Source organism: Phasianus colchicus, chromosome 5, assembly GCF_987193195.1.
Source record: "Phasianus colchicus chromosome 5, bPhaCol1.hap1.1, whole genome shotgun sequence".
Classification (NCBI taxonomy): domain Eukaryota; kingdom Metazoa; phylum Chordata; class Aves; order Galliformes; family Phasianidae; genus Phasianus; species Phasianus colchicus.
Genome location: NC_143440.1, coordinates 39,798,713 through 39,812,186, shown reverse-complemented (window position 1 = coordinate 39,812,186; position 13,474 = coordinate 39,798,713). Strand labels below are relative to the sequence as shown.

Here is a 13,474-nt window from a genome sequence, read left to right as displayed (position 1 = left end):
TTGCTGGGCTGACGGGTGTCAATCCCAGGAAATGTCAGATTATCCTCAGCCGCCAGAGGGTGCTCCCCATCTCAAAGACAGAGCTAATGTCAGATCCACCCAGACTGCTAGAGGAGCCTTTTCTTTTAACAATCGTGGAATCCGAGCAAGGAAAGAATTAGAAGACTAATAATAAACAATAATTAATGAATGTGCCTCTCCTCTCTTTCCCCACCCATCCTGTCCAGGCAAGGTAAGGCCCTTTGTCTCATCTGTCCTCTGTGTCCTGCTCAGTCATGATTTTTTCACACTGAAGGTTAAATCACTTTTAGTCTTTTCTCCAAGATTGCAGATCCAGAGCCACAAATAAACATTTTCTGCTTGACAAGTCTGCAAAGAATGAGACTGCAGCTCGCCTGCCCCTGCACAGTTAGGATCACACCCTCTGGGCACACGCAGCTTTTTTTTACCGAGCCCAGGCCTGACCTTACACCTGCACAGCCACAGTGGGGTAAGGAGCACCAGCTTTTTTTCTCAGGCTCATTTCCCCTGCTCTGTCCTAAGCTGTTTCCAGAAGGCAGCATACCTGTTGCACACAGATGCCTCAAGATGATGTTTACAAAACAGGTATGCCCAAGTTTTTAGGCACTAGTGTTGCCTAGCTTTGCCAATGAGGCAATTGTTTTGGAACACAGGGCCCCCACAGCCTCTCTTCCTCCACTCACTGGCACGCAGCAGAAGCTTGTGACTCATGTGACACACTCAGAAGTGACGCTCCTGGAACACATTGCTGCCTTATGCTTCAGCTTCTCTTCTGCATGGACCCCAGAGCTGCATCATATACAGGAGTTAGGATTAAATTATAAGGGTCATATTGCACCCTGATATTCAGAAAAAAGGGTTTAAAGCCTGCCAAGTAAGATCAGGTGCCTATGCAAAACAGAATAGCTTTGCTGACATGCCTGGCATAACTTCCATTAGTCCCAGCTCCAACCTACTTTGATAGTTAGATCTGTATATCCCACAGAGAAACCAGCTCTCACTGATGCCTCCCACCCAGTACAGGTGCTGCATTTTGCAGTCTGAACACCACCAGAACAAATTGTTGGATTTTTCCTTGTTGTTTTCCTGAATTTCTTTTTCCTCTCTCTCTCCTTACCAATAGCATCAGGTCCTGCCTGCAGGGATTTTCTAAGAGTTCCTGCTCTCAGGTACCCTGGCATCACTTTTTGTTCTGTTCTCTTTAAACCATACATTTGTCTGACGTAACAGTTAAAACTGAGCAGTTAAACCACTGCACAAGGGACTTTCATTCAGTCTCTCACACATATTAAGATGCCTCTGTTAGGTTTGGTTTACTTCCAGAATGAATCACTATTTGCAGTACACATGGGAACAAGCACTTTTCAAGTCATCAACTGGTCAAGTGAGACTAGCCATCCTTGAGAGAGCAGACAAAAAATCAGCCAAAGAATCCTATTCTGGTTTGAAATTCTGAGAAGTGGAGAAGGTGGAAATACAAGAGAAAAAGTTTATGGTTGGGTTCTTAGACACCTGCAGAGAACAATTCTACTTGCCACAAAAGAAATGCCAGTAGTACGTGCCATAACTTCATTTCTTGTCCTACCAACACCATTTTCTCTTGGAAATACAGCAAATATCAGGCACACCACGGAAAGGGTAACTAGTGTTAGGTTTGGACACCAATCATTCCAACACTATTAACATTCATTTTCTCAATATTTTGAGCATTACATTCCTGCATACTTTCATTAGGAGCTCAGGTTTTGCCACTCTTCTTCCTTCCATTACAGCAAAGACCTTTAAGGTCATTTCAGAGCCCTAGTGACGCCCTCCTCTCTTGTATATTGCTACATAGGAAGATTACAGGGGCTTTTACTTTTTTAATTACTTCTAGTGGGTTTTATGATCTCAAATATCCCCAGATCCTTTACTACTCAGAACAGTAGTATCTGGGTGCCATTTTTGCTTACAAAGCAAAATTACAGGGTCAGACCTGACTTTCTCACTCATGCAGTGTTGCCCCTGAGTGGATACAACTAGTGGATTACATACTATTTAAGATGAGAAGGTTTTGACTACTTGCAATTATGTGATCTGCAACTACACAAAACAGCAACTCTTCCTTCAAACAGTGAGAATGAGACAATACCGTATTACAGTACATCAAAGCATGAAAGGATTCATGAAACAAAGACAAACAAAAAACCCCCTATTTTTAAAAAGGCATACTACAAATGCAGGGAAGGTTTAGAAAATGGCAAAACTGTGCTTACTTGTGATAAACGCTTTTAGCTTTCTTATACACACAACTTCACAAACATTCATTACGTTATATTATTTCCACAAGATTCTACCTCAGATTGCATTCTGAAAGGATTGTGCCCATGCCACAGGCAGCTACCTGAAATACTTGTTTTCTGCTCAGAATGGCTAATGTGGCCACAGGCCTTATTTACCACACATTCTTCAAACACATCTCTGGAGATTCATTCATTTCCTCATGTATTTTTCTATGGGCTTAACATTACACTGTCCAAGAGTTTCACCATCCAAGATCATTTATTTTCACACACTCTTACAAAAAAGTAGGGAGTATTTTCATTCCTATTTTATGGGTGAATGACTGAGAACAACGGTGAAAGACATTTGCTCATTCTGGGTGCCCGTTCTGAGAATCACAGCCTGACTGATATGTTTGCATAGTGTGGTATTAGTGGATTCCCATTTACTTCATTTGCAGCTATAAGCACTCAGTACTTCTGTAAAGCGAGTCCTTTAGGATCAAAAAGGTCCACTATAAAATAAGGAATGCACAATTAAACACCCACTGACACAACAGTTGCTTCAGAAGCTTGAGAACTATCATACAGAAATGGTGAGAGAAAAAGTCAACCACCAGATCAGAACTTAACTGCCTCACCAATGAAAGCTTCCCTTTCCCTCCCATCATCCCCGTCTCACTTGCTACACAGCTGTGAAATGAGACGAGGGCCTACAGAAGTCTCTTTCACTTTGCAATTCTGATTTATCTCAGAGCTGGTGATCTACCACATGCAGTGAATGAGGCAGGGGTCCTGAGGAAGAAATAGCAGAGTTATGTAGCTAACACCTGAGTTGTGTAAGATGCACCATCAGGTTGACAGAAGTGCACACAGATTATAACTGGCCTTTCTCCGTTTTCCAGTTCCTGTGTCAGCATCCTTTAGAATGCCCTTTGCACGGTTTGCTGTTTCTTCCACCACAAACAAATTCCTTCATGAAGTGTCAGAGTGACATCTTTGTGGGTTATCAGAAAAGACTGGCCCATCATGCAGACCATGTAACCCAGATAATGGAGTAAATGGGCTGAAAGAGTAGATCACCCTCCTCTGTTAAGACCAACGTGAGCAACGATAATACTGCATAAATTTCAGACACTGATCACCTCTGAGGAATAACTAGTCAGAGGCTCTTCTAACCATTCAATCTGTGTCTTTTACACTCTAGAACATCACAGTTCACTCCCATTGCTGTCTTTGCCTCTTCACCCCAACTCTTTCCTTTGCTGTCATCTCAACTCTCCAAACATCATTCCCCTCCAGCCTGTTATCTCCTCACCCCAATACACCTCTGTCTATCCCCACAAGTTGGCTCTGGAACACAAGCAGTTTTAGAGCTTTACAGGGAGAAATGTTCTTGGTCTGTATTTAAACAGAAAGAAGGCATTAGCCAAAGTCACAGTACTGCACCTACTTTTTTTTTTTTTTTAATTATTATCCTGTTTTTGACAGAAAGTTCTCCAAAACCAATCTATCACAGATATAGAAAAGCGTGAAGCAATGACTAAAGCTAAGTAGTGGTACGAACAACTGAAACTAAATTTTACAGGGAGTACTAGTAGAAAAAAGACAGTGCTAGCAGTCTCTGTTGTACATAGCAGTACATCTGAAGATAAAAATTAAGGAAGTTGCTTAAGCAGAATGCTTGCACTTCTAGGTATGCTATTCCTGGTAGCTTACAGGTGTTAATGCTTATTTGATGATATATGCACCTTGTAGTAATCGGACAAATCAACACAGTGGGAAAGGCTTTACAACAAAAGCATGATGATAGAAGGACCAGCGCACTAGAAAGGCGCTATAAGTGCTATAAAGGAAGGAAAGAAAATTGCTCACCCATACCAGAAGATTCCACGTTCACAGGAGAAAGCTTCACCAAGGAGGAATCTCCAAAAGGAGATCCTTCCCTAGCAGCAGTCAGTCCTGAAATGAGGTCTCAGAGAGGTGCAGCCAGGCTCCACCCCTTCTGGTCACACAGCTGAATTGCCTTCACCTGTGCCCCCAGGGCTGACCAGGTCCTTTCCCCAGGTGCTCAATCAGTGGTTCAGGCCCTGGTTCAGCAGTTACCATACACACCTGCACCCATTTCAGAACCACATCAGCTGGTCACAAGATCGTGCACAATTTAAAATCACAGAAGACAAAGCAAGGACCACATCAGCTGGTTGCATCATCTTTCTGTCCCTATAGAGGATCAGACATAGCAGCATTATGTTGACAGATGTTTTTCCAGCCTGCTCTGTAAAACTCAGCCCTTCTCAGTCAGTCTGTTCCATTGCTTCTGTATTGTTGCTAATGTGATGTTTGTAACATAGAAATGAAAGCTCCTGCATTGTATCCAAAGCCCATTTACTTCCAGCTCTATCAACAGAACATTGCAAACAGTTTAATCACTTCCTCTTGGATAAAGCCTCTTAGAATTTGAAGACACGTTCCCCAGACCTTATTTAATAGCTAGATTTCCACAACAGAAATATTAACCTGCCAAACAGAAACAAAATAGCACCACAGTTCCTCAGATGATCTCCAACCTTATCACTTGGAAGGCCAAACATTTTGCAAACACCTATAGCCAGGAACAGCTAGCAGGTTGGCTTATGACCCATAGAGCAACCTTGCTTTCACTTCCAGTGGACCCCAGCTAACTCAGTAGTTATGTCTCACTGTAGTTACAAAAAAAAAAAAAGTTAGTCCTTCACTGAGGCAAATCTCCAAATTGGATTCAATTGCTCGCACACTTCCAAAACCTTATGCTGAAATTTGGGGAAACTTGAAAAAATATCTTCTGATAAATTGAAGCTATCACCTGTTACATTCGCTGCACTACTAGATAGAGAAACAACATTTCTGAGCACACCTCTTCAATGGAGCTGATTGCTGTGCTCTTGGTCCTGCCTTTCAGTGCTGTGCCCAGGACACAAACCAAACCTTTTACACTGACAAGCCATGCAGAGCTGCCAGATTTCACACCAAACGGCTCCCAGAAAACTGGAATTCTGTATCCTTAGTACCTGCAGGAATGCGAGCATATGGAATGTCTGGAATAATAAGGAGGAATATCATCAAGGTATACATTTTCAAACTTCACATTATTGAGATTATGAAGCTTTGCCTTCAGTGTTACTGACTGAGCACCCAGGGAGACCACGAGCCATCCTGCACAGAGAGGGAGGCCCTTCCCTACCACACAGCCTTGCTAAGGTGTGGTATTGAGGGAGGTGAACTGACAGCTCAAAGGCACATGCAACTGCTCTGTACTGTGTTTGCACAACTGCGTGAGAGTGTATCCCTGGGTAATGTTATTCACAGGCTTTGGCCGACAGTAAATAAGACAGCGGAGCTTGATTCATGAGGGATGACAGGAAATCTATAACATGTGGGCTCTATAATCTGCTTGCTACTGCGTAGCAAAATGAAAGAACAACAGTCCAATTAGAGTCCTTGCTGATCCCAAGCACATCCTCCAGATCTTGTTCTGCTCAGAGCACTAGAAGTCTGTGAGCACCAAGAGAAAGCCAGCCGTGCTCCTATGCGACCAGTGCCGAGGACACATAGAAAGACAGAAGGAGATGACTTCTGCACAAAACAACAATGGCAGGGGGGTTGCTAATTCCAAATAGAAAAAAGGAAATGATTTTGTTGCCTACTGTGCAGTGTCAGAAAACCCACAGGGATGCCAAAGTCTGGGGAGGCACAGGACAGCTCAGCTGAGGATCCTGGCAGCCCAGAGGAGACAGTTACCTCATTTTTCTCTAACCAATCATCTACTTCCCATTCCTTGCATCTCTGACCCTTAACACTGTGCTTTTTAGATCTATCCCCTGCCTCCTAGGAAAGGTGCAAAGGGAATCTCTCTCACTGTGGCAGGCTGGGGAAAGGGAACACTTTCTGCTCAATCCCTAGTAAAGGCCTTCTTTGCAGAGAGCGTGCTCTGGGGACTGCTGTCCTTCCCTGCTTCCCGCGACAACCATCTCTGCTGCCACCCCCACCCCCCCTTGTTATCTGTCAGTAAACAGTAATTAAAGATGTGGCCTGTTTGATAAAGCTCCCGCCCGCCCTCACACAGCGCTGCCCTCTCGGACGTGTCTAATTAAAATCCTGATGAGAAGATGAAGAAATCCCAGCAGCTGGGAATCTGCTGACTCTCCCCGTGCTTGGCCTCTTCATTACTGACGACGAGGCAGAGAGATATAAAGGACCCCAGGAAACGCTCCGACAGACCAATCGATACAGCCTTTTGTGGGACATGAAGGACCACTCAGGACTGCCTTTTGAACTGTGTGGATAATGAGGATGCTGGAGCGTGGCTCACTGCACAGGGCAGCAATTCCCCACACATCCTCCTATGCTGCCATTCCCAGAACTGGATCCCAGGACCCCAGTAGCTTGGCAGCCACTCACACCACGCAGTGAGTTCACACAGTTGTAACAGCTGGAGCATCTGGATCTCTCCTACTGCCCAAGCTCCAGAAATCATTGCTCGTAGTAGCGGAATACTGTGAAAGCTCTATGTGCTCCATCATTTCTGAGCAAAGAAAGGGTGCGCATGTGTACGTACATACACTGCAAAGTGCTGAAAATCAGCACAGATCTGCCCCAAATGAAGCCAAGGCCATATGCATGCTGTTGTGTTCACATACACTTATCCATGAGAACACTGCACTTTCACTGCTTCCTCAGGATTTTGTGCTAAGGTGAAGATCTTGGCATGCACAAAATGAAAGAGCAAAGTTTTATACAAAGTGCTTGGCATCATCATCATGAATCACCATAACTCTATTTAGATACACTTCACTTCATGCAAATACATCAGCTCAGTGGTTTTATTCTTGTTTTTTTTTTCTTTCCTAATGAGTCTAGCTTTACATGGAAACAGGCACATTTTCATTGGCAAACTCACATTTATCCCAAACATGAATAAAATCACTCTCAGTTTCAAGATGAAAGAAATAGTAAATGAAAAGAAGTAGTCTTATATCTTCTAAAGTTTAAAAGTGGACTCAGGCACCTGCCCCCTTATCCCATTTGAGCATGCCCGTGGGAGGTACGCTCATTGTGGGAATTGTGAACCCATGCAAAGAACAATAGTGCATGTGGTTATCAGCACAAGTGCACTTTGTGCACTTGAGCAGAAAATGTGTTCCATGTGTGGAATCAAAGTGTGAGCTTTTATTTGAGTTCACACTTCCACAAACCACTACTGTTCACGTGATCAGTGTCAATCCAGCAACAGCTGGTGCTCTTCTCAGAGTCCCAACTAGGTCCTTGGAATCTACTTTATTAAAAAAACCAACCAACCAACCAAAAAACAACAACAGATCACCAAGAAACCAACAGTAAGGAAAGCATATATGATTTTCCAAATTGTTGCAATCCTCCCCCACTGCTCCCCTGTAAGTCCCCGTATCCGAAGAGAAATCACATAAGAAATTTCAGACTGGTTTAATACTGAGTTAAGCTTGGGAAAGAAAAACCCAAAGCAGCTCGAAATAAATAGTCCATAGCAAAATATAATCAGTAATAGTAAGAAGAGGTCAAACAAATGCAGAAGCAATGGACTCAAAGGTAACCCTGGAAAAGATGAGTGAAGAAAGGGCAGGAGAAGGGAAATCCCAATGGGAATGGCGGCAGAAGCACTGTAGCAGGGAGCACACAGCCTCTTTTGGCCCTGCACCCCTCTTGGCAAGAGATGACATTATGCAGAACAAGACAGCAGCATTGGGTATACAGAGCTCTCCGTGCAATTCCTGCCTGTCCCAGTACCTGTACTTGATGGAATGACACATTGCTGCAGCAGCTAATAAATAGAAGTAATTTGATTAGCCTTCCTTAACTAGCGATAAGATCCTGACAAACCCTTTTTAATGCGTTTCTGGAGCAGGATGAAATTGTTTCATTTGGCGAGCAGGGCCCCACGGGAGTTGCCTCCAAGCTCCTTTAGTGAGAGGTAAAAATATGCCAATCATTAATGAGGGGAGAATTACGGAGACTTTAATGCAATCAGAAAAGAGGAGCCCTGAGGCAGCTAGGGAATAAAACCTGCCCTTAAATCAGAGGCAGGCAGCTGGAGCATGGAAATAAAGGCATACACAAGCATGTACACGCGCGCACACATACCTACCGCACACACAGAGACTGCTGCTGTAAATACATTGGGAGTTTTGCCTGGGCAACAAACACTTGTCTCAGCAAATGGTAACCATCTTCCCCAAAAAGCAATTATAAGAATTACAACCAGCTATTTGTCCACTTGTTATTCCCCTAATAGTAGGGCACCACTGTCCATGCAATCCTCTTGTCCTTTCTACACATGTACATACACAGAATTGCAGCTTTCAACATTTTAGACCAAAGCCTTTCATGCAGGAGGTGCATTGGCTGGTCGGGCATCCAGCAGCAGCAGTGAGGAAGCATTGCCAAGTGGAAGCATGCCTCTCTCAGGGCCAGACTTGTTGCATGAACACACATCCAAACCCCTTGCTCTGTCCTCCAACCAGGGCACTTGTGCCAGAGGTCGCATCTGTGGCTGCTGAAAGGCAACTTCTCCCATCCCCTCCCCACTCCCTTTTCAGCCACTTCAGTGAATTGCCTTCCTGAGGTGAAACAACTCTGATATTAACGCTGTAACTTTTATTCTGAAGCAAAACAAAAGCTTGCAAGCTGTCGGCCTTTCCCCTGGCACTGTAGCTTACAGGAGCTGAGGCAGACACAAGTGGCCTGGCTGGCTCTGATTTTGCAGGTGCCTATGTTCTTCCAGAACCTACTTTTCTGACAGAAAGCATCCCATCTTTCTGCAGCAGTGCCCTAAGCCCAATCAACAGGTTACTGATGGCTGTATCAGCACAGGTCATCCCAGAGAACACTAGCCCCTACTTTAATAGGAGAAAAAGCCTGTCCTGCTTTTTATCCCATCTCTTCCAGATCCCCCACCTTCCTTACTTGAAAATAGTGAGTAAGAGCACTGGGATGTTAAAAACTAGCCACCTTTCATCTACCAGATACGCAGAACAGGATGCCATGAGGACCAGGCATGCAGTATTTCAGCCCTCTTCCCTGCTTTGGGTTAACATTAACACAAAGGGGAGCAATTGAGGGTTGCTAAGACCAACAGGAAAGCGGATACGTACTTCTAGTCTTACTACACACGAGAGGATTCTTATACCATAATGAGAGAGTACCTGTAGCACCCCTTGCCCTCTGCCAGGTGGAACAACTGTCCTGTTCAGCATGAACTGTAAGTCTTGTATTGAGAAAGCCAATTCTTCTGCCCCAAAGACATTATCAGATACCTCTGCAACAAAGATCCTGTGCTATCGCACCATATTCTCACATGCACTTGACAACTGTGGGGCTAAAACACTGGTGTGACTATTAGCTATTCAAGACAACAGACAAAGGAGTTACAGTCAGCAGGACAGAGCAGAAGACGGATGAAAAAGCAAGGGTATATCCTGAGACACAGAGCTTGAAGCTCAGCAGTTAAGTTAGGGTAGATGGCTGGCACATTCCCAAATGCATGTATCAAGGACAGAGCTGCATGTCTCACAACTAAATGAGCACAGAATATTCAGCTCTAAGTGAGTGGGGCTTTGTGTCACTCAAAAACAACTCCTGACTGTTTCAACCATTCAGTGATGGGCTCCCAAAGCAGTAGAGAACTCTCCTTGGCTTAAAGCTCAGAATGAAAAACACCTCAGAGGCTAAGGAAACCTCAGTGGTTCTCCAAAAGCCCCTAACACTCCTGTGGAAGAGTAAAAGGATTGAAGGGATCGCGCTATTGGGTACATCACTCAGACAGATTGCACTCCCCTGAAAGTCGGGGAAATCACTTGCCAGAAACACAAACAAGTGAAGATACTCCTGCACAGAAATAATCAAGACTGCAAAAACAGGTTAATGGAATTAACATTGTGTTAGCAAAAGGCTTTCTGACACTCAGAAATCGTACTGTTGCCCTTTTGGGGTTAGGGTCAGTTTTGATTTGAAGCTTCAATCAAATTCAGTGATTTCTTTTGGCCAAGAGGTTTAGGCCACTCAAGATAAATACCAGACCCCCCTCACGGATGCATTCCTAGGTGACCCAGGTTTTACTATGGTCATAATCCAGATGAGTTTGTTGTAGCACTCAAGCACAGCAGCTGTACGTAACGCCCTTCTTGGAGCAGCAGGCAGAGGTCTAAAGTAGTGTCACACACCATGGTTCCATACGCAAACCTGCCTCACTGCAAACAACTCCTTTTCCTTCTTGTTTGTTATGATTAAAAATGCACATCACCCAGAGAGGCCTTGGAGTGGAACCCAGCTGGAAATTGGATCATTAATATTCCTTTTCATGCACGTTGCTACAATTTCTTACCTCTTCAGAAGCAATTGCTAACAATGCAACAATTTAGGGTCTCATACTAACAGCAAACTCAGGACTAAGCTGCCTATTGTTGCTCCAGTTCATTCATCTTTGCCCATATTCTAGCATTCCACCAGTCATATAGCCAGCGTGCTGCGCATCAGATACTTTGGCCCCTTTCTGCTGCCTGTTCCTAATTTATTTACCAAAAGGTCTTCAGCCTCCCAAAGCATCAGGAAGCAAATTCAAGATTATCCTCATTCCTGAGCAGCTGGAAACATAAAGAAAGAAAATGATTTGTTCAAAGTCTCTTTTACTGAGTGCTTGGCTCTGGCTCTTGGTCACCATGTTTTTCACAACACTAAGGTGCTCTACAAGAGTTGAAGGAAAAAATAAAAAGCAAGTGCAGGATGCACCGCACAACTGACAACTAACTCAACAAATGCTGAACAATATTCCATTTTTAGTAAGCAGGGTTATGTATATGACTTTACCTCAACTCTTGTGTGCTGTTTCTGCTGTACCTCATTAACTGGGCAAGCTGTGAGAGATGCGCAATTTTCCCATCATTCCTACAATGATCCTTAGATGGAAAGGATGCTGTAGGAGGACAAAGAACAAGTGATTGAAATAACAATTGTGCTCACTCACAGACCCACTTGAACCCTTCTCCCTGTAAGGTGTTTACATTAGGCAACAAGACGCATAACACAACCAAGATTACAGCACCGAGTATAAGGAAAAAAATAAATCAAGACCTAGGACTCTAACATCACTGCTGTGGACTGCTCATGCACAGTGGTACAGGGCAGAGGAAGTTTGTTCTTGTTTGACAGCTAAGCTGACATTCCCTTGGCTGCAGGCAGAACAGTCTGCACAAGGATGAATGTCTTGGTTGAGAGGTGGAGAAACCTGCCAGACAGCAACTAGCACAAGGCAGCCAGGAAAACCACACTGGTCACAAGAACACAAGAATCAGGATGTCACCTATAAACTCTGCTCCAAATACCTATTAATCCTCCAGTGTCTCATCCAAATACCTTAGAAACACCTGTCTTCTTTTAAGCACTTTACATCTTAGGTAGCTAAACGTGTCAGAAAATTATTGAAATGCACATTAGGCTGAAGACTTGCACCACGTGCCTCTCCATAACAAAAAAATCCTGCAAATTGCTCCAGAATGGAGTGCTTACCAATACAACGTAGTAGTTTAATGTGAAAGTGCTCCTGTGCACATAAATTTGCATGTTTGATACTTTCACTTTGACATCACTGTTTCTTTAGTTTTATTCCATGCCAGAAATAATAATTTTCAGTGAAAAAAAAAAACCACTGACAATAAAATGCATAGCTACATAACCAGCCACCTATCTGCAGGAATGTGAACAGTGACAGGTTCAGAGTGATGGGTTCAGTGAATGTACACAGCAGTAACAGCTCTGAGGAATCTGGAAAAGGAGCTGTACTATCAATCAGTCAGAGTAGCCAAGACCCTGCCTCACCAATTTGAGATAAGGACAAAGAAATAAAAAAGAAGAACCAGTGGGTCTGCAAATATATGACCGATCCTATCTAGTTAAGTATACACTTCAAAAACAAAAACCTAAACAGTTTACCATACACCACAGCACAGACGTTTCCCTTCAAGTTAAGGGGAAGTAACCATCTTCTCTCTGGCTCTGCCAACTCCCTTCAGCAGCTCCAGCAGCTGCTCACATCAGCCTGGCAGTCTGCTCATGAGGGCAGTGTCTTGTTTGCTGCTGGCAGCCAACAGAGCTCCAGCAAAGTCAAAGCTACAACATTCACACAGGTGTGTAAATAACTGAAGGTATTTTAAAGAGGCAATAGGTAAGAACAAAGCTCTGCCACAGATTTGCCAGCTTCTGACTGCGCAGAATAAACACAACATGCAGTCTCTACACAAGGGCTGGTGACGACTTCTGCATCACTGAATGCCACAGACTGCTAGGTGCGGACAGTTGAGTCATTCAGCCTTAACTCAATGCTTCAGAAGCAACTTTTCCTACCCTGACTGAGTGGCAGCCCCAAGTCCTCCTCAGCCACAGCCTCCGCCTCCCCGGCAGTCTTGGGACCGAGCGATGTGTCTTTTCAGGTTGCCCTCTCTGTGAGCGCAAGGACAGAGCAAAGGGGTGCACTTAGCAATCTTGCTAGGGAACACTGTCTACCATGCCACAAATTAACATCCTCCTCAAATTATTTAGGGGGGACAGAGGGAAAAATCTCAAATAGTTTCTGCTTTCCTGCCAATTGTTCCCATCCCCTACCTCAGTTCTGGCTGGATTCCCCCTTCCCCCTGTCCTCAGCTAGCACCGCCAGGCTTAGTCCTCCTCATCCTAGCCCCCCCTCCCCAAGGACAAGCAAAGTTATTACAATAATGAATTAGCCAGGCTGCTTACTGCTGCCAGTGGCGAAGGCAATTATCCCACTCCACGTCCCCAGCCACCGCTCAGCTCCCTCATAAAGAGAGGCTTTTGGGGCCGCTTTGTGCTTTGATTGGAAATGAAGAGATTGCTAATTAGGGAACCCCTGCTGGGATCGGGCTGGCAGGAACAATGGTGAAACGGACGGAGCACACGTCCATTTAGAGAAGGGGGGGAGAAGAGAGAAATGTGAGCTCCCCTGTAATGTAGTGCATCCTCCGCTCATGTCATAAACAACAGGGCAGACAATTTTATAGAGCTTTTCACCTTTTAAAGCATGCTAATTTGTTTATAGGAAGCAATAATTTGGTGTGTGTTTGCATAGGTCAATGCCTGTAGTTTCTGTGTACAGTATGGATTGATGTATG

At 44.3% G+C, this 13,474-nt stretch overlaps 1 protein-coding gene across 6 annotated transcripts in view; it reads right to left on the bottom strand.

The window, feature by feature from the left end:
- ESRRB (estrogen related receptor beta) overlaps positions 1-13,474 on the bottom strand; it is a 158,119-nt gene that overhangs the window by 89,318 nt on the left and 55,327 nt on the right. The window contains exon 2 of one of the 6 annotated variants that reach the window (XM_090141412.1): positions 11,160-11,265. The exons of 3 other annotated variants lie outside the window; for them this stretch is intronic. In XM_090141412.1, coding sequence (XP_089997538.1) covers positions 11,160-11,194 — 35 coding nt within the window. In that variant the 5' untranslated portion in view covers positions 11,195-11,265. Of the gene's footprint in view, positions 1-4,157; positions 4,421-11,159; positions 11,266-13,474 lie in introns of those variants that run through there. 2 more of the 6 variants (XM_031593183.2, XM_031593182.2) reach the window with 2 other exon arrangements.